We start from the raw sequence: 22,175 nt of genomic DNA, 5'->3' as shown, positions 1-22,175 counted from the left end.
TTAATCCATTTTGGAATAAAGCTGTAACATAACAAAATGTGGAAAAAGTGATGCGCTGTGAATACTTTCCAGATGCACTGTATATATATATTTATATATATTATTATTATTATATATATATATATATATATATATATATATATATTATTGTGACGGGCGGCCACAGCCATTACCTGACCGAGACGCCAACTGTATGGAAGGGCCGAGGTAGAGAGAGCATTGACAAGGCAATACCTTCCCTGGGATGCTGGAGGGCAGATATCCTGGGTGGCTGTAGCACCATGGATTCCCACAGCTTATGCTGGGAGTTGGAGTTTGGCACAGCACTGTTGGGTACCATGGGGCTGCCAGTGGGAGCTACAGAGCCCTACATTGGGCTCTCGCCACACCTGGGAATGATTCTGGGTCCGATTAATGAGCCACCTGGAATACTCCAAGGACTTGCTTAAAAGGAGCTGCCTCACTCCCTTTGAATAGTCACAGTTGGGATGAAGAAGGATAAAGCTTGCAAGGGAGGAGTGGAAGCAGAATGACTGAGAATTGGCAGCGGAAGGAAGGACTGTGTTGTGGTGCTGTATGGACTGTGCTGTACTTTGGGGGAGCGAAGAACAAACGCTTCCCCGGCTGTAAATAAAGGCTTGTTGTGTGGTGAACCTGTGTGCTGCCTGCCTGTGTCAGGTTAGGGCGACTGTACACGTCCCGGTGGTCCACAGTGTATGAATGTATCAGCAGGTTTTTCAAGTAGCAGAAACTTTATTACTGTTGTGCCAGTTACAAACACAAGTCTTTTACAGAGGTGAACCAGCCTCACAAGGAACAGCTGTCAGACAAACTTGATGCAACAGCCCCGACTACAATGCAACAGGCGGGTTTCTGAAGAGCCACTGCGTCCCCCTGCAGCAGCGGTCACAATATATATAGTAACAAAGGCTCTATATTGCGCCCGATTTGACACGGGAGGCACGTATAAAGTAAAGAAACCTTTATTTTTCTTCAGCTGGAGGGCACGTCTTCCCCGTAATCCCACCAGCCACAACACAGTCCCAAGCACAAATTCACAAATTAAACCGCTTTTCTTCTCCTGCACCACCACTCCTCCTCCACCCGACTCTGGCTTCTGAGTGGTGGTCACAGGCTCCCTTTATTGGGTACCCGGAAGTGCTCCAGTTAGTTGGTTGCCGACATTTGGCTGCACTTCTGGGTGTGGCAAAACCAGTGCCCAAAAGGGGCCAGCAGCTCCTGCTGCAGCACCCCCTGGCGGCGCCTGCGAAACCCAACAGGGCTGTGGAGAACTCCATCCCCCATGTAGCCCTGCTGCAGGCTGAGGCACCACTCCAACCCAGGGGGGCGGCCAGGGGGAGGTATTGCACTGTCCAGGGCTGCTCCCCCTGAATATATAGTGAAGGGGTGCCCCAGCCGGGCATGGAACCCGGCCGTCTGCCACAATATATATATAGAGAGAGATAGATAGATCTATCTATCTCCACACTTTTTTTTGTTTGTTTTTTTTTTTTTTTTTTTTTTTTTTAAACACAGCTTGGGTGTGGAAGCTGAAGATTACATGCCAATCAGTGGCAGTTTTCGTGATGGAAACTACATATAAAATTAGTCTATCTTTTGACTTAAGACTGAATCAAGACTTTTTCCTTTTGTTGTTCTAGATGGCAAATTATTTTTCTTTCTCAATTCCACATAATTTGCTGCTTTTCTTTTAATTAATGAGAGCAGTAGCTTGATTCATTGTGTGCTGGACCTGGTTTTTCTGTTTTCAGTCTAAACACAGCCTCTAAAGCTGCAGAGATATTATTCTTTGGGCATGGAGCTGTGTGTTAAATTGAAACATTGGAAATAAAATGAAGGAGCAGCTGTGTCTTCATCTGGTTTCTTCCAATTTATATTTGGGCACATTTCTTAAGTTTGTGTCCTCTTCTCTAGTGGTCTGGCTAGTCATTTTTCAATTCCACCCTTTTATGAGTAGAGGTTTGATGGGTGTGTCTTTTAGATGTATACTTTTCTTGCATGTTTATTTGTGGTTTTGTTGCACTTAGTGCCTTGGCATAGAGAAAAAACCATGAGTTACTCACATTTCATCATCCATAAACTGTTCTACTAAAGAAGGTCTACAGACCTCCCGTTAAGCAAGGTCATCTGACTCAAGCTAGGCAATTCACCGTTAAGGCCAAGTTTGAAGAACTGTACAAATGTTGAAGAACTGTACAAATGTGGGTAATCTATATGGTGAAGTAGATGTTTCTGGTTGACCTTGAATTTTGTAGTCTCAGAAACACCTATAATACCATATGTACCCATGATGTCTGTAAATATGCCAAGGCTGTTTCGGGTATATATAATTGTGTTTTGTTTTTTTTTTTCTTCATTTATAGAAAGTTTACAAAGAATGGTAATTTAAGCATATGCGTTGCAGCCCTTTGAATTTTAGATAATTGGCTATCAATTTTTTATTATTTATTTCTTACAGTACTGCACCATATCTGGCAAATTTAGTCTTTTTACAACCTTGTTGTTCTCCTTGTTAAAAGCTGCAAATAATTCTTTACCTCTTCCACCATGGTGCATTTCAGGTCCCGCTGAGAGTCTGTTTAAAGAGTCATATTATCAGCTTATGAAGACCGCACTTCGAGATGGAGGAATTCTTTGTTGTCAAGGTGTGCTTTCATTTTTCCTAAATGTACAGTGCAAGTTTAAGGGAGTGGACTGAGGGCTATACTGTAGTAAAGCTGATTTTAATTGACCTCTTATATTTTTTCTGGTATGTTTGACGTTCCCTTCGAGTATTTCATTAGAAGTGAAAGATAAGGGTAGATTTTTCTCCCTTTGATATTGATTTTATTAATTCAGAGTTTAAAATGAGAGTACAATATTACTAGAAGGCCAACAAAAATGTCTTGTGTAAGGTTTAATACCATTTTCTATGGGGCTAAGTAATCCTGCTGTCCCCTGTATGAACTGATTGCTCCTTATTCACAGTGTGATTTAATGTAAAAGTGCCAGTCAGTTGCTGTCAAATTAACTGCACCTAGCCAAAGCTGATTGGTCCATGTGATGTCTTTTCTGGGCCTTGTTGAATATAAAGATCCTCTAATTCATTGTAACTTCTAGTGAGCATATTTTTAACACTTAAGTAGAACTACTTTTTTATGCATCTGCAAAAGGAAAGCGATAATTAAAGTCTATAAAGAAAGAAAATAAGATTTGAAACAAAGTCTAAAGCATCTAGGTACATAATTGCATTGTTTATCTACCAGTTATTTTCTTCTATATGTAATTTCTTTTTTTATTTTCAAATTTACTTGTTAATTTCTAAATTTGCTTCTAAAATACTGTTATTAAACAATGAACATTTGTAGTAGTAGGAATTTATTCTGATTTGTGTTTGTATTCTTTGTTGTTTGCACTTGTACTGGCAGATGTATATTTTAAAGAATTACAAAGAAAAAAATGTAAAAAGCATAACACAAGTCCTACATTCTAAAGAAAAGCGACAATGTGGCATTAATCATTCTAATTTTATATGCATGTTTATCATAGCATTTTGGTACCCATGACCTAGTCTTCTATGCGATTGATTAAAAATTTGTATTGGATATTAAGATGTTTACTTGGAATTTGTGTTTGCCTATTGAAAAGTGAATTACTTTTTATTCAGAGTAAGAAAAATTGTGATAGTCGTTCTAAGAAAATCGGTTGTGGAATGTTAATTCATATTACTCAGGCTCATTGCCCAAAACATTTAAAGACTGTCACTATCTTCGATAATGAAGTGGATTTCTGCAGCTCTGTCATTGCTTGTAATGTGAGTTTTGATGTCAAGTTATCTTACTTTCTTTTGGGAAATGCATTAGGTGAATGCCAGTGGCTCCATTTGGACCTCATCAAGGAGATGAGAACATTCTGCAAATCTCTTTTCCCTGTTGTTGACTATGCATACTGTACTATTCCAACATACCCCAGCGGTCAGATAGGCTTCATGCTTTGCAGTAAAAATCCGGTAAGTAGCGTGTGTTTCGCAGGTACTACAACATGTAGGTTCCTCATTTTGGGTATACTCCCCAGAGTATGTTCATATGGCCAGAATGCAGGATAGTTATTCTTGGCATGTGGGGCTGGCTGATTTTTTTTTTTTTATTATTATTATTTTTGTAGCCAATTTTTATAGTACTTCTAACCTTAGTTACATATAGCTGACCAAAAACCTTCTAGGATTTCTAAAAAGCGAAGCAGATAAAAATTGTTAATTGTCACACTTAGGTAATGTTTTGTGGTGTAAAAATGTCCACAAAAGTCACTTTAACCTCTGTAAGGTTTTTTTTGTATTGGTGGACAAGTTAATACTGGTAATGCCTGAATTTATCCCCTCTGATTTACATGCACACCCCGCATTACTCGCCTATGTGACATCCACTCATCACTTGTATCTCAAAAACATAAAATATGGCAGAGGCTGATGATCTCAAGCTTCAATACTTTACCAGGGTTTAGATTAACACCTATATTATTCAGCTCTCTTATCGTTACCCCTAACAGAGCCGCAAAATTCTAATAGAACAAGCACAGCTCACACCTGAACAAACATAAAGATATACTCTAACAAGGCTAGATCACTACCTTTTGATAGAGGCAAACAAATAACAAATCACAACACTAGAATTACCAAAGCCTATGAAAAAACTTGTAAACCCAGCCCACCTCAAATTCGTTCACACCTCTCCGTCAGCGTCTTTTGTTTTGTAAATGTATTAATAAGCGCAAGCAGCCTATTATGCCATCCTCCCACCGCCGCAGAAACGGCAAAATTTGCCCTCCCAGCTCAAGCATTGTTTATCTGTTGCAATGGAATATGCTTCAAAACCTTGTGCTGCTATAAATCAGTTGCTGATGAATGTTACTAGCTGATTCAGTGATTCTACTAGCGACAGTATTTGCAGACAAACCTATGGCTTCACAGTTTTTTTGTCCAGACAAATAATTTCCCATGCCTTTATAAACCAATCTTTTATGAACTGGCCTTCAGTGAACAGTCGCGAAGATTTTGCTGTCATGTTACAGAGGACAAAACTCACTTTTACAGAATCTTTGCTTGACTTACTAACATTCGTTAAAAAGGTTCACTGTTTTGCAATTGATGCTTTCAGTCACTAGACATTTTTCTCACATAGTTTGCCAGACAATGCACCACACTGTTCTTGATGCAGTATATTGTAATGTCAACACACATTGTATTCCTTAAACACAGAGATAAACTGCAAAGAAACAAGACACTGGGCTCTGTTTCAGACCTCCGCAACAAAGTGTAAATCTTCCCATTTATCCCGGAATATTCGTTTTTCATCAGCAATCTTGTACTTTTTCGGTGACGTTAATGACTTTAATCAACAAGGAGGCTTACAATTAACAGCAAGAACTATACAAAGTAATTTGCAGACGTTTATGTGAATTGTTTATGTTTTAACTGACATCACTGAAAGTAAAAGTAACAACGCCGAATGTTGAGGTAAATAAGAAGAATGGTATTTTAATTCTGATCATCAGACTGGAAACAGTGTTTTGAGGAAAATGCTGCAAAGTAAAATTGATTTTAGTGGTAGATTTTGGCAGTTCAAGTAAGTCGTTCCAGGCTGCAGATAGTTTTCTCAGGGGCCGCGTGTTTGAGACCCCAGTTCTAAGCAAATACACACTGGTTAGTTTACCTGAGCTTAAACATAACATTGTTTTTTTTTTAAATTTGTATGTTTTTCCCTGAGTTCTCTGTAATAACATATTTACTTGCATCACAGAATTCAATACTGTGTTAAAAATAAAATAATCTTTTATTTCCTTCAAATTATTTAGCTGGTAGTTCAGAAGAATAACCAATCAAGCTGACCCCTTTCTACAGTCACCTTGTAAAAAGTGTACTTTGCTCACTAGCCCTTCAAGCATTTGTCTTTATTCAGCTTCTCCCCTTTACATCTTCTCCCTCCTACCCTTGGATTGTAAAGCAAAATTTGAATACACATCTACTCCAGCTCATATTGTAGAGAGGATGCCTGGATTCAACTAGAAAGTATTAGAGGTATAGGCTTGATATTGGGTTTGTGTTATATACCCGCAATGCAGACCGTAGTTTCAATGAGCAACTTTTTAAAAATGTTAATCTCTCTAAAATTGCTTTTTTTAACCTTACAAACATTTGATCACAACAGCAAGAGTTTTAGACATAATCAACAACTATTTTAACACAGGATTTTAAAACATCAAGAGGTGTCTAGATGTAATATTTTATAATAAATTCAGGGGGTAGATTGAACCATTAGGCTCTTTTGACCACACTGTAATACATTTTGCCGTGTTTTAGCGGAGTGAATATGCAAAAACATATACTGTCAAGTTCAACTTTTGCAGGCATATTTTGGGCAGATGTGCTAAAATCTAAAAGGTGACTAACTAGGACATTTGGTTGTGGAGACAGCTGAGGAGCAGTGGAGCAGGTTTAAAAATGTTTTACATATAAAATGGGGCAAGTTTATTCCAAAATTTTTTACATTACTGTGTTTGTTGTGATACTTTATATGAACATACAGTAGAACCTCTGCTCACAAACGTTTCCTAACACGTACAAATCGGGTTATAATCAAAAAGTTCACCAAAATTATGCATCTGTTCACGACTACACGCTCTGGTGGCAAACTAAAACACTGGTGGCCAGTTTCCCTTCCGGTTCATACATGCCAATGATTTCCCATTCTTCGTTTCCCATTTTCTTTTGTCTGCGTAACAAAGCAGCTGATGTTGCAAAAGGAGTTACAATGTTAACCAATCAGACTTCTCAAGTGCTGGAAGAGGTGGAAAAACTGTTGCTAGTGTGGTTGAACGAGAAGCAACTTGCAGGGGATAGCGTAAACGAGGCGATCATATGCTAGAAAGCCAGGAAGATTCATGGTGATTTGCTGAAGAAAAAAAAAACCTTCTTCGAGTGGCGAAGGTGAGGAATTTAAAGCCAGTAGAAGATGGTTGGAAAAGTTTTGCAAGAGAAGTGGCATTTAGTTTTTTTTCCCTGTGCTTAAAACTCATTAAAAAAAGTGCTTACAGCGAGCGGTTCGTAAGGGTCTAGCGCAAACTCTTACAATGTTAGTTTTCTCTGTTGTTCAAGGTTTTCTCAGTGTTATTCAATGTTTTTATATTTAGTTTACTATTACACTGTGCATTCTATGGTATAATTAACTATTTTTGTGCTTAAAAACATTTTAAAAATATATGTATATTTACATACAGTTCATATGGTCTGGAACGGATTAATTGTATTCATATACAATCTTATGGGGAAATTACGTTCGGGTCGCGTCCATAGTTTTGAAACGAATTATGGTCATGACCAGGGGTACCACTGTGTGTTTATTTTTGTTTGTATCTTTGTTATACAAGCTGTCACTCTCTAGCCCTATTCGGAAGTGATTATGCATTTCCTGGTATAAAACTAAAGTAGTAATTACTGGGGGGTCCTCAATAATTTTTAAAGTTTATTCGGACAAGACTATTTTTTACATCAGAAGGTACTGTAAACTCATTTACAGACAATGCTTTACTCTGAACCCGCATTTTCCCAGTTTCCTTTAGTTAATGCGTGCATATTGTCAGTTCAGACCACATTAGTATCCCTTGTTTATAAGGGTTTGGGTTATAACACTGTCTTTGTCTGGACTTTCAAGGAAGATGGCCAAACATCCACTTGCTTTTCTATGTGTAAATTGTGTCAAGGTGTGTGCCAATGGACCTTTGAGGTAACATAGCACCCCCAGTTATTCATTGTGCACAGTAAGAATTACACAGACCATTCTTCTTTTCATTTCAGGCACTGGGTAAAGTAACTGTTACTGGAGGACTTATAACTTCAGTCCCATTTGAATTGCTCAGTTGACAGAATTTACTGACATGTCGATTCACATGGGACTAGTTTAACCAGGAGTTATTTTTATGGACTTTTTATAGAAGGCAAAAGCCTCTAATTTTTACTAAGATGTGAACAGACAGTCTGAAAAGTTACTGACATGAGCAATTTGGACGGGACTAAAGTTACTGAAGCCCTCTAGTAAAAATTACTTTACATCATCTCCTGGTGTAAAACTAGTTCTGTCGGAATAGGGATTATGATGTGCTGCACTCTTATGGCCTTTCCTTTTGGCAAGTAATTTATATTAAACAAATAAAATGCGAGAAGTAAATTTAAAGAATGTTTTCCTTGTTGCTGTTGGTTTATACTTATGTCAAAGCAACCTTCCTAAGGGACTGAAGCTGATGTGCTTTCTCAGAAACCTTTCCACAAGGAAAAACCCTAAATACCACACCCCTTATTGTCCATATTTTATAATATATGAACATATTGTTTGTAAATGAATAGTAGAAAATGTGTTCTTTATGTCATAACCATGTGTGATGACAAGGTCCTTGTAATTAGATGATATCGATATTGAAGATATTTTCTTTTATAGCTATTGTATATAACTATGTCATTTTTGGCCCAACCCTAGTAAAGTGCATCAGAAAAAACCATGTATAAAATAAAAAATATACAAACAGTGAAATAGCACATGCTGTGAGTTTTTAGGTGTGAAGAAATTGATAAATTCTGGGACTGCAAAGGAGTAACTTAGTGATGCCGCTTCAAGCAGAAAGGCTGAAATAAAAAACAAAATACTGGGACTGAATAACCTACAGTATTGCCAGCACATATATAAATCCTTGATGTGTATTTTTCAAAAATCATTTGATCAGGCAGATCTTTATAACTGCAGGCCATTAAGCTTAACATGCATCATGGGTAAACTAATGGATGGTGGTGGTAAAGAAAAGATTGAACATCACATGACAAGAACAGGTGTATTAATGTACAATCAACATGTGATTCAGATGGGTTAGTTGTGTTTTACTAATTTTCTGGAATTCTTTGAGGAAAAGACAAAAGAATGTATTCTGGGGTTAGGAGTTTAATATTGTTTTATCTTAATTTAAAAGGGATTTGATAAAGTACTTCATGAATGGCTAGGCATCACACCAAAAGAAGAGGGCATTTAGAACAAAGTGTGTAGATGGGTGCACAATTGGCTCAAACACGTGAAGCAAAGGGTTATGGTACAAGAAACCTTATGAAAATTAAGTGATGTTAAAAGCGGTTTCTCTCAGGGATCAGTACTGGGTGTACTGTCCTGTTAAATATATTTTAATGATACAGTTAAGAATACAAATAACACACTGATTTGTAGGTGATACTGAACTAGGTGGAATAGATAACAAGAACAACATTTATTGATATAGGACATTTTCTTGTGAATGGTATAGCTCAAAGTGCTTTACAAGATGAGGATGGAAAGTTTATATGAAACAAAATTAAGATTAGGCAATAATAAGTAACAAAGAATAAGGTGGCCAGGAGAACAAAAAAAGCAAAACAAAAAAAATGCAGATGGGCCAGAGGAAGAAAAAAATACAAACAAACAAAATCTGCAGGGGTTCCAAGGCCAACAGACTGCCCTCCTGCCCACCCACCGGGCATTGTACCTAACATAAATTATCTAAATCAGTCCTTATGGCTTTTAGGCTTCACGTAAAAGAATTTGATGACGGTGGAAATGTGGACATCTGGGGTGCTGCCTTCAAACCATCAATGTAGGGACTGCATGGTGCTTTGAACAGAAAATCAGAAAAAGAACAGTAGGAATTAGTACGGAATGCGGAGCCTTGATGAAAGTGATAATTCAGTGCACATATAGCTTAACAGGGATATGTTATAAGAAAGCCATGTTAAAATAAGAGTAAGCTGACCTAATGGAAGTACTTAGATTGAAAAGAGCAGTGGACTCGGGATAAATCCTTGTTGGACACCATATAGAATATCACGTTTAATTAAACTACTTATAATTACCACAAATACTTAACAGGTAGAAAATTCTTTAAGACTCAAACCAATTTAAGACATTGCCAGAGAGGCCCACCCACTGACTAAGGTGATTTATAAGAATATTGTGATCAATGGTATCAAATGCTGCACTCGGGTCTAAAAGGATGAGAACAGATAAATGGCCTCTGTCCTCATTTATCCACAAGTCATCTAATCTAGAGTTAATCCAATCATTTAGAAGAGACTTGGATAGAACTGAAGCTTGAACAGATTTGTGGCAAATGAAGTTTACTGTACTGCAAGTAAATTTAAGAAATTTGAATACAAAAGTGGGAGGTCTCAATTTGAAAGTACACCTTATGAGAGGGAACTAAGAGTTGCTGTGGACTTGTCACTATCTATATCTAGACAGTGTATAGAAGCCATTAAGAGGGCTAACGAGATGTTGGGTTATAGCATGACATGTAGAGCAAGTCTTTGTTTATTTTTCTACTGTAAAATTAAAAATTCTAAGTAGTTATGAAGTGTTTTAAATTTTGAGTAGACCTACATTTAAAAAGAAATGTCTATTTAACAGACTCTGAGATGTTTGTCCTTAATGGATATATTATTTTGCAAGAATTGTGGTCATGGCTATGCATGTAGGACTACACTTACCGTATGACTTAGAAGCAAAACCTTGTCATTTAGTAACACAAATAAGTGACATCTGTGAATTATATTTAATGTATAAGCATGAAAGAATACAGCATAGCCATATCCCACTATCCACATAACCACTCCAGCATTTAATGCCAGGTTTTGTCTTAAACAGGAAAATCTAGCTTGCCAACTTCACTAGGTATTGTTCTAATTGGACAGAGGCATTTTTCCTTGGAAACCTGCTGCAGGTGTGGGTGCACATGTTAGTGTTAACTGTTTGTTGAGTAATGCATGGCATGTACACAAAATGTTTGAAATGTGATCTTTTTATCTTTCTTGTAATGCAATGTCATTTTTCTCTATTGAAGTCTACTATTGTGGTGGTATTCAGAGTTTTAATACTTCCAGTGTGTTGCTCAAATTCACTGCACTTAAGCAGTGTGTTTTGTTTATCAGGAGAGAGAGAAAGAGCGAGTCAGTAAGCTCTATTTAAACAAATTGCTGCTGTTCTGCCACACAGTGCAAAGTTTTAGCTTCTTTTCACTTAAGAAAATGGAAAATATTCCTGCATCACTGTAGTTTTTAATGTAAAATTCAACACTTTTTTTTATAAGAACCTATCTGCTTATAATGACTGTATAATAAATGAGATTTTTAAACAGAAGCTAAATATATATACTTTCCTATTAATTAAAAAAATGCAGACTGGCGATAGGGTGCAAGTTAAACCAATTAAATCCTTGTGCCATAAGCTGGAGTTACTTACTAAAGCACTTTTTATACCCTGGCTCATCCACTTCAATCTCAGCTCTGCCCACAAGTTATAAATCAATTGTATTGCACAAAGAAAGATATTTAAAAAAAAAAAAAATGCACATATAAGATTAAATATTAACTTAAAACATCTATCCAAGATTTCAGAACATATTTTAAAGTAAACACACTCTTATACTATAATAAGATAAATGTTCTTGAATTCAGATATGTTAAATCATAATAATTTGGCAGGCTAGCATTCCAAATTGAGACAAAAAATAAAAAAGAGCAAGCACGCAAAAATGACTTTATTCTTTTTTTTTTTTTTTTTTTTTTTTTTAATTTTTGTTCCTTCCTGAATTGTATTAGATGCTGCTTTCAGCTTTCTCACTGGTGAATTCATTAGGTCATATCAGATGTTAAGAGCTCAGCTTAAGCAGGATATTCTGTTCATAATTAGAATCATGGCCAGTCACAGCTTGTACAGTAGTATCTGTGAGGCTCCAACTTTATACAGCATTTGAAATGTGGGTTTTGTAAATGGCTTTACATTGAGTTGTAACAAAGTGATCAGACATACAGTACTGTACAGATCCCACCAAAATAAGAAAAACACAATATACAATTAAAATACAATCCAATAAAAGAGTTGCACTGAACCCTAGTCAACACATAAAACCCAATCCAATTGGGAGATTTACTTGAATGACAACCTAATTTCGATTTAGCTCCTCATGTAAATTAAAAGGCTAGAAGTAAAACAAAACTGAGGCAGATGCCCAGTAATCTTATTTTAGAATAACATGAATAAATTCTTTTCAAATTCCAAAATAAAATATTTTGCATCATTCCATGCAGAGACAATTGATATTTTTTTTTTCTAGTTTTAAATATTAGTAGTAATTTTGCAAGCAATTTAGTTTTTTCACATGGAATGGATAACATAGTTATGGTAATACATTTCTAGAAAATTAATAATGTACTTTTGAACTGAAGTGATCATCTTAACCTCCCTGCTAAATAATTGTGCATGTGTAAATTGCATTAATGAACTAATAAAGGACCATTCAGGATTGATGAAGCTTGGGGTGAATCTGATTTCGTAAGGGACAAAGGTAGTCCATTTTAATTACAGAATACAGAAAACTACAAAGGAAAAATGAAAGGAAATCAAAATATCCTGTTATGTTTCCAGACAATATATATATATATATATATATATATATAATAAAAATTCACTAAGCCTCCAGCGAGCAAGACACCCATGGAGCACACAGGAAAGAGCCACGCCCACCAACTCTAAGACCATTGGATACGACGATAACTCGCAGAGCCACGCCCACCAACTTGGACGCATCAACTCACAAAACACGGCGTCATTGGATACAACGACAACTCGCAGAGCCACGCCCACCAACTCGGACACAGCAACTCACAAAACAGGGCATCATTCACGTTCATCTCTGCTACACTCCACATGCACCTCTGAGCCACGTTGACTTTTCATTATTCTTTTCGGTTACGACGCATGACTGCGTCCACCATCGCAAACCGTTTTACACACCATGGTCTTAGAGTTGGTGGGCGGGTCTCCGTGAGTTGCTCTTGCGAGCGGGCACATGACCAGGCGGTGTGTATGCTTCGAGAACAAGGGTGGACGCGGCAGGACCATCTAAGAAGAAGCATGTTTGTCACGGATGTGAATCGCTGTATGCAGCGTGTAAAACAGTTTGTTTGTCGCAGATGTGAATCGCTGTATGCAGCGTGTAAAACAGTTTGCGAGAGATATCCCATGGTCTTAGAGTTGGTGGGCGGGTCTCCGTGAGTTGCTCTTGCGACCAGGCACATGACCAGGCAGTGTGTATGCTTCGAGTGCGAGGGTGGACGCGACAGGACCATCTAAGAAGAATCATGTTTGTCGCGGATGTGAATCGCTGTATGCAGCGTGTAAAACAGTTTGTTTGTCGTGGATGTGAATCGCTGAATGAGCGTGCGACGGCTGTCCTCCAATTGTCAGTCATGGACAATTGTATGTTGCCCTCTCCATCTTTTCATTCACCTACAGTCGTATCCTCAAACCCACCCCATTTGGACAACTGTGTCTTTCAGGAAGTGTTCACCCATCAATACAGTCATCCCTCACCTATCGCGGGGGTTACGTTCCAGAGCCCCCCCGCGATAGGTGAAAAATCCGCGAAGTAGCGACCTATATTTATTTTATTATTTATACATATTTTAAGGCTTTATAAACCTTTCCCACACTCTTATAAACCTTTCTCACTCTCTTGTTAACCTTTCCCACACTCTTATAAACACTTCCTATGCTCTTAAACACTTTCTACATTCTTAAACACCGCAGATCAACACTGCACACTGCATGCAGCGATCAGACGTCGATGCGTCTGCACTCGCTTTGTGAAGGGGGGCAGCTGAACTCACGCTGAGCAGAAGTGGACTTTGTGCTGCTTCTGCCAAAATGCCTTCTTGTCGCTCTGCGCGTTTGGAAGGAGGAGGAGTGGGGGGTGTGTGAGGGCTGAATGCACGTTCGCTCAAACCCTCCTCCCCGGAGGCGCAGTATGCTCCTGCCACTTCGCATTGTCAAGGGGGTGGGGAGCTGAATGAACGCTAAGGAGAAGTGGACTTTGTGCTGGCTTTGTGCTGCTTGTCGCTCTGCTTGTCAATAATTTAAAAACCTGTACAGCACCTATTTTCCTGTCTCACTGTCTTGTCTTGCATGAAGTTAAAATGTTTTATAATAGTGAGATGTTACTCATATCCTTAGCCCGACATCCACATGTCATATGTGTTAACAAAGTGTGTTTTATAAGTTTACATGTGTTTAAAGCATGTGGGATGGGTATTTTAAGGCTTAAACTATAAAAATGTTTATTTATATGGTCTTTCTATATTGCGGATTTTCTCCTGTTGCTGATGGGTCTGGAACATAACTTCCGCGATAGGCGGGCAATCACTTGTATTTAAAAACCCGCAAAGTCGTGAATCCGCGAAAAGTGAACCGTGAAGTAGCGAGGGATTACTGTACATAATTATGCGATGTTTGCTACGCCACGGGTTGGCTAGTAAAAAATAAAATGCATATCTTTTTATTTAAGAAATGGACAAAAGAGTGAACCATGTTAATATCTTATGTTTTAGAAAACTGGTTTTTAAACTTACTCTTGGAGATTAAATGTGAGTGCAAGTTTCTGTCCCAACCAGTTTCATAGTCATTTTCCCTCAAATTGATCTCATTAAATTAGGTGGTTGTTTTCTCTTCATTTATTCTGCATTCAGAAAAGCACTGCAGCATGATTTATACATTTATAAAACATTGAGAAATATTTGTCTTTTCTATAGATTTAAATACTTTTGTTGTTTTTCTGTTAATTTTCCATTTTTCTGTGTAGTTTACTCACTTAATTCTATCTTAATTATGACAAAGAAAAACTTGCATAGATGATACCCAGACAAACAACACTGAATGTTGAAAGATTTCCGAGTACTTCTCCTTCAGTCCCCATTAATGTGCTTGTTAGTAAATAATGGATTAAATAACCAGAATATTTGGATAAATAGACTTAAAATCATGATGATAATGATGAAAATCATAAACACTGTTATCCCCCATGTAGCATACATAAATTCTTGGTACATTTATAATATAAATGTGCCAAACTTAGTTTTGCCATTTCTGCACATATCCTACACTGAAACTAGAAATAACAGCTTGCTTAATTAGGCTAGGAGTCTAATTAAAAACAGAAGTAGGTTGGAACACTTGCCATAAAGGGGTCCCTGTGACAAAGATGAAGAACCACTGTTTTAAAACAACATGAGATTTTGTAAATGTTAATAAATCATTTAACAGTAATAAAAAGATGTTGATTTTTTAAATCACTTCCACCTGCCTTCCCACAATCAAGTTACATTTTTGTAAGGATGGATTTTTATGACCTATTCTGTCTATTTGTGAAAAGGGTTTTTCTCCTTACATTAGCTGCAGATAGCCAAAAATGTCTTGTGAGTCAATCAAGAACATGAACCCTTTTGGGTTATGGAAGGTATATTAATTCTTCCAGTTAAGACACACATTTTCATATTTATCTTTTCATGTGTTTATTATTTAATTAAATTACTTTTGTGGGCATGTGCAGATATTAAGGTGGATTTGAAGACCTTTTATGTCCAGCTTTTTGTCCTTGTTTAATGGGCAAGCTGAGAAAAACACAAAATATGCAAGAACATGTACAGTGTTACTGATTACTGGCGTTTCATTAAACTTGCAACCTGTGGATGGAACATTAAAAGTGTCTGCCAGATGACTGATGTCTTTAATATATCCTGTTTGTCTTTCTGTATACAGTACTTCACAATCTTGAGCTGAGCAGGTGTCAGACAAGCATATTAGGCACCTAGTAAGGGTGGACTTGTGCTTAGGTTGTGAGATTGAAATTGATATGTGTCAGCTGTTGAAATTTATCTTGTTCCAGTTGAAAGACTGAGGTACTGCCCTTACCTAATGCTGAAATGCTTATAGAAATGTGTGCATCTAGTGTTTGGTACAATATTTGTGACCATATAGTTTGGAATAGTTTAGACACTTTTTAATGTTTTATATAGTAATAATTTTCAGACATACAAATCAAATGCTGCATTTAATGCTATAAGTGTCACCTATTTTCTCACTGAAACAGATAATGTGAAGAACACAGTTTGTTTATGGCCTGAAAATCCCGATTTTAAGATACTTCTCTGATTTTGACGGTCTAGACAGGATTTGTAACCCCAGCCAACTGTGCAGTACGTATTTTTTTTACCAGTCAGAAAGAAACTTTCAAATTGCAGACAGAACTATTTTTCTCGGTCAATATTTTAGTGGAATTTAGATGAAAATATTCTGGTTTTCTGTGCCTAAGAGCCTTGAACATATTTATTCCAAATACAAGGGCAATTGTGAAATAATCACCAGGAAAAAGTGCAGTGATATACATTGCCTTGTACAGTGATATACAATGTAAAAATATTCAGCCACCCAAAACTCTTCTTTGTGCTAGCACTTATCCTACACTTGCTTGGGGTCTTTTTTGGCATGCCAGCCTCCACTTGTTTATATTGAGGTTATCTTCAGGGGCAACATCCACTTGCCATGTATCCTCTTTCAGGTGGTCCACCTTTCGTTTGGCTTTGTGGCCGTTTTCCTCTTGGACTATGACAAAGTGCCATCTCTGTCACTTTTTGGTAGTTGCTGGTCACCAAATATACATACAATTAAAGGATGGCTTCACGCATCTTCTCAATGATAGGCACCACTCCCATGATTCTTCCCACATTGCTGTTCATGAAGTGATCTGGCCTTGTTAGGTCAAGAGTCCAGCGAAGCATTTTCATCTCCATGACATGGAGAGCTTGTTCATGGTTGCAGGACAACGTTTCTTTCCACACAAGGCCACCAGGCAGGTGACAGCCTTGTAGATTTTTCAGCTTCATATAGATCGTCATCTGTCATTCACAGAGCACTCCAGTGACTTGGTGTCAAATCAGACATGCAATGTTGACTTGTGGTCTGCCATTATGGATAGAGTCGCCAAGTGCCCAGGTACTTAAAATGTGTGGCCTTCAAGTCAACTTGAATAGCGAACGGAGGCAGCTATTTAAAAAAAATAAATAACAGGAATTCTGAGAAGGCAGGTCTCTACACACTGCCATTGAAAAAGAGATCAAGAGCTACTTGATGATACCTGAGACAGACAGTAATGTAAATCTACTTCTCCTTGAGTGGTGGAAAACACAAAAAGTACATTTCCTCAAATTGGGGAAACTTGCAAAAAAGTACCTGTGCATCCCTGCATCAAGCAGCCCTTCCGAGACGGCTTTCAGCACCGGAATAAATGTTGTAACATGTGACTATGCTGCTCTGAAGCCAGATGATGTGGATTGACTGGTGTTTCTGTCGCACACTTGAAGCTTCCTTAGTAGAATTTTATAATTGTTTTATTTTTTTTTTTTGTATCTTTGTTCAATATATGACAGAACCTGTTTACAAATGCTGTAATTTTTTCCATGTTCAGTATTTGACAGAACTTTGGATTTTTACACCATAGTATACAGTATGTTAGATATTTGTCCTTGCTTGTATGCTGCATATTCTCCTTAGAGCAGAACAGTTTATATTTATCCAGACTGTAATGTCCATGCCCTGTAGTTCAATTATGATTAGTATGCTATTCCCTTTAGATTCGTATATTGTTTACATTGAAGTCTGTTTAAAATGTTTTCATTATAATAGTTTTGTTTGTCTTAGGGACATTTTTTTGTTTAAATCCTGTAGGCCACTTTGAAATTGTTTATTCATACTTGCACTCTTTAATCTCAGTGATACTTTGACTGATGGTTTTAATGTTTTTGTGTTATTTATTTATCTAAAACTAAAGTAAAATAAGATCTGTTTCCCTCAGCTGTTTTTTCCATTAATCTAGTTAATAAGCTACAACTAATATCTTAAGACTGAGCTAAATCAATAATTTTTTTACAAACATGTTTTTAAAGTAAGCAAAATAGTGTCTAATTATTGTTATCATCAAAGTCCCAGAAAGAATTGAGATAAAATTTCTTGCCAGTAGGGAAGAACACCCCTAGGGGCTGAGTACTTTTTCAAGTAGTGTATATTAGTCATTTAAAGTATAAAAAAAGTGTACCGGTAATTAAATAATCATATGAAAATTTAAGCAACATAATTAAATATTTAATAGAATTATTATGAAATACATTTGATTTAGTAAAGTATTATCATAACTTAAAATGGGCTCATTTCTAAAAACTGTTTGTTTTTACAATGGGACTTTTCTGAGTAGTTTCTGCACAGGTCTTTTAATGTCAGTGCTATTTATTTCAGAATGCCTGTTTGCATGACAGTTTTGTCACCTCTCAGTCAGGGCTAACAATTTGATCTAAATTCTTTTGGGTAATCATTTGCTTGCAGATTTATTTTTCCTGACTCAGTATGTTAGGCTACTAAAGTTAAGCACTATTGTTCTTGCATTCAAACTAATACAAATATGAAAGTAGTAAGAATTTGCAATAATTAGTTTGGCAGATGTCAGAGACAGAGAGAGAGAATTTAGCAAATTAGACAAATTGATCAGATAGTAGAAATACCCGGACAGGTAAATTCAGTTCAAAATGCTTGACAATGATGAAGAAGCTATCAGTAGTTTACAACTGATTGAGCACCATGTCTTTGTAGAAGGTTACAGTGAAGAGCTCTAAAGCACATATTAATTTTAAAATATATAATGCTCCAGAGAAAGAGAGCGAGAGAGACACACACTATTGACATCTGTGTAATGTAGCTGCTTAATGTTTAATAAAAATGGTACAAAAAGAAAGCGACGTCTTTTTTTTTTTGGAAGATGCTTGGAGTGGATAGTTAGTGTTTTAACACATAGATCATATGGTAATCGTAACTACCGTTATGTAAAGTAGTTATCTCTCTTTTACAGACGCTCCATTGTTAAGAAAGACTACTTTTTAAAGCATAGTGCTTCTTAATGTGTATTGTACTAGACTGAGTCACAAGACAATACAGATGTGTTAACAAAAGATTGCACTTTGTAAAAATGGCATTCCAAAATGTAAGGCACTCTGCATTATGAAGAGCTAGAATGAAAGAGAGAGAGGGCAAGATATAGTGAGCACTGTGACTGAGGAGGGCACAGTGAAGGAATGCTTCAGAATAAAAAGGGTATTGTGCAAAATTGTTTATACAGTCCTGCATAAAATAGATAGGAACACTACAATGAGAAGGAAAAAAAACACACAAGTGCATCCATTTTAATTATTACTATACATTTTTTTGTAATCTTTTTAAAATAATGTTCAAATGTAGGTTATGGAGTGGAAATAAGTAATACACATTTAAGCATTGCACACTCATAATATATACCTGCCTCCATCCCTCTGATGGTATATTTATAGAGACTGATTTCATTGTTGTGGAGATGAAAATTAAGGTTTGTCTTTTAAATTTTTTTTAAACTTGTGATTTGAAAGTAAAAACTACAGCTTAGAACAATATATCCAGTTAAATAGTGAAGAAAGATTTTGCATGTACTTTTGCATGTCACTGTGTGTGAACTAACTGTGTATGAACTGTGATCTCTGCATAATGTCCAATGATTTAGGAGGACTACCAAGTCTTCTGAGAGCTTTAATATACAATATATTTTATTCTTAATTCTAAGTACAAGGCTATAGTAACATTTCTATACAAATTTCCAGTAACTAAATAAATAGGAATAATTAAAATTTGACTAAAGTTTGTGGTATTGCCAATTACCAATGGCTGTAGCATCTGCAGAATTTCACAAAATGATCATTTTCTTTGGTTGTATTAGGAAACCAACTTTCGCCAGCCTGAGAGACAGCTAACATCAGAGGAGGTCGAGAGCATGAAACTTAAATACTACAATTCAGAGATTCACAGAGCTGCATTTGTTCTACCAGAGTTTGCTAGAAAGGTAATTCACATGTTGCCAAGATTCTTTCATGTAATGTTTTCTTTGATTTAAATAGACAATTTATGCTACCAGCGTAAAGCCATGGAAGTCGTGTGTTGTGGTGGCTTTGGATGTACACAAAGTTGCAGTTGCTTTATTTTATTTTGCATCTATCATACTGAACACCATACATTTTATAATACAATACAATTTATTTTTGTATAGCCCAAAATCACACAAGCAGTGCCGCAATGGGCTTTAACAGGCCCTGCCTCTTGACAGCCCCCCAGCCTTGACTCTCTAAGAAGACAAGGAAAAACTCCCAAAAAAACCCTTGTAGGGGGAAAAAATGGAAGAAACCTTGGGAAAGGCAGTTCAAAAAGAGACCCCTTTGCAGGTAGGTTAGGCGTGCAGTGGGTGTCAAAAAGAAGGGGATCAATACAATACATTTCCAAACAAGTGGAGCAGTGGTTACTTCTGCTGCATGGATCTGAATTTCTGGGTTTGAATCTCACAGATGGTTGTTGTTCATATGCAACTTGCATGTTCCCTTCATTTCTTCATGGGTTTTTCTTTCAATACCCCAGTTTTTCTTCCACATCACTAGAGTACATGTAGGTTTGGTTAATTGGTGTATCTAAATTGGCCCTAGTGTAAGTGTATACACTCATCCTGTCCATTGCTGGTTCCCGCTTTGTGCCCATTACTATCAGGAATTTCTTTGGTCACCACTACCTTACCTTTAATTGGATCAATAGGTTTAAGAATGCAACTGTACTGTATGTTACCATAGAAGTCTTGCTGGAAATCGCCAGAAGAAAATTTGTCCTTTCTAGTCCAGCTCCTTAGCCACTTGGCCACTCTACAAATATGTTTTTGTTTTGAGTTTGAAGGTTAAAACTGCATTGTTTTTATGAAATACTTTTGTTCATATGTGTCTTGGTTTTATGATGTCAAATTTTAGTAGGTTAACTGTATGTTCCTTGTGTTAAGTTACTTCTCTTTTGTAACACAGAAAGTGTAGGGAAAATCTTGATAGCCTTTGTTTGTTTATTTGAAGGTGCTGAGTGAAGCCTAAACCTGTGTGAAGGCAGCCTTTTGGAAGATGACAAGAAAATCTCTATGCGGTTATTGAGCCCGCTTTTCCATCTCTTTTGACGGAACTGTGGCCAGAGAGGGGCAAGAAGGGGACAGATATGTTAATTTTTCCCTTCAGAGATTAGACTGCTTATGTTCTGTTTGGAAAGTTTCCAGTTCCTTGTGAAACCTTGTTTTCCTTTCCTCCCTTTTTTTTTTTTTTAATTTTTTATTTTGGCATTTTATATTCACAAGTCATTTTTTACCCAATGTTTCCAAATGACTTTTATGTTGATTTCTGAATATAGCAAGCATTGTTCCTCAGCTTGCATATAGTCAAACACCTATCTGTCCAGGCAGGCCAGTTCTTTAACTTTTTTTTTGCATCAAAATTGGAATGTTGTTAGAAAATGTTGTTTCCTCAAAAAGATTTGTGTTTGGACTAAGAGAAGTCCATGGCACAGATAAGCGCACACTGATTTTTGGGGAGTTTGTGCTTATGTTATGATCTATTCCAGAGGACTGACTTGAAAATATTCTCACATGTGTAGCGGAAGATGCTCAGGTTCCAGAAATGAACAAACCAGTTTTTAAAGGGAAGTGTTTTAATGTCTTTAATGCCTTTTAAATTTGTTCTGTTGTTCTGAAACACTACCTTTCATTCTGTTTGAGCATATATGGAGAAACTACTTTCTCAAACATCTCAGAATGGCCCCGTTTCCATCTGCAATGTCTGAGTGGCCTACTTGTGAATTTCTGCATTTAATAAAGCTGAATTTAAGACTCTTTTGAAGGAACCCAGGGTCCTGTTTTTATTGCTTCACAGTGAAAGCACATTATTTTGTATATAATTTAGGAGGTGGGTTAGGGACACATTTCTTGGTGTTACAAAATATATCACTAGGGTGGAGTAACCGCTCTGTAGAGTCGAGATGTTGGCATTTAGGTTGGTAGCTTGACTTACATTCTAGAAATTACTGGCTATTTGCAGAAAATCTAAAGGAAAAACAACTTTGACTAATGAATAAACCTGTCAGCCCTGAGGCCCACACATACCCTGCCTCACAGAAAAGTTAACCTAATCATAAAGAAATTGGAGAAATCTATGGTAATGTTTCAAATTTAATACTTAAAAAGGACTATCTTAGTCGTAGAGTACCACAAATGATAGCACAGAAGCATTGTTGGTTGCGTTCCACCTACAGTACATTCTTTTTAAAAAATCTTTATATTTTGTATAAAAAAAATTTGAAGAATAATTAAATACTATGCGATACCAAAAATCAAAAATCGTTTATTACTATAAAACGATC

The 22,175-nt window shown here is 36.8% G+C and overlaps 1 protein-coding gene across 1 annotated transcript in view; it reads left to right on the top strand.

Annotated features, from left to right (window-relative positions):
• Positions 1-21,650, top strand: part of srm (spermidine synthase) — a 66,357-nt gene extending 44,707 nt beyond the window's left edge. The window contains exons 5-8 of the mRNA XM_028807666.2: positions 2,583-2,666; positions 3,864-4,009; positions 19,684-19,806; positions 20,846-21,650. Coding sequence (XP_028663499.1) covers positions 2,583-2,666; positions 3,864-4,009; positions 19,684-19,806; positions 20,846-20,863 — 371 coding nt within the window. The 3' untranslated portion in view covers positions 20,864-21,650. The remainder of the gene's footprint in view (positions 1-2,582; positions 2,667-3,863; positions 4,010-19,683; positions 19,807-20,845) is intronic.
• The last annotated feature ends 525 nt before the right edge of the window (positions 21,651-22,175 follow it).

The sequence above is a fragment of the Erpetoichthys calabaricus genome, chromosome 8 (genome assembly GCF_900747795.2).
Source record: "Erpetoichthys calabaricus chromosome 8, fErpCal1.3, whole genome shotgun sequence".
Lineage (NCBI taxonomy): Eukaryota > Metazoa > Chordata > Cladistia > Polypteriformes > Polypteridae > Erpetoichthys > Erpetoichthys calabaricus.
This window is presented reverse-complemented; position numbering and strand designations above follow the sequence as displayed.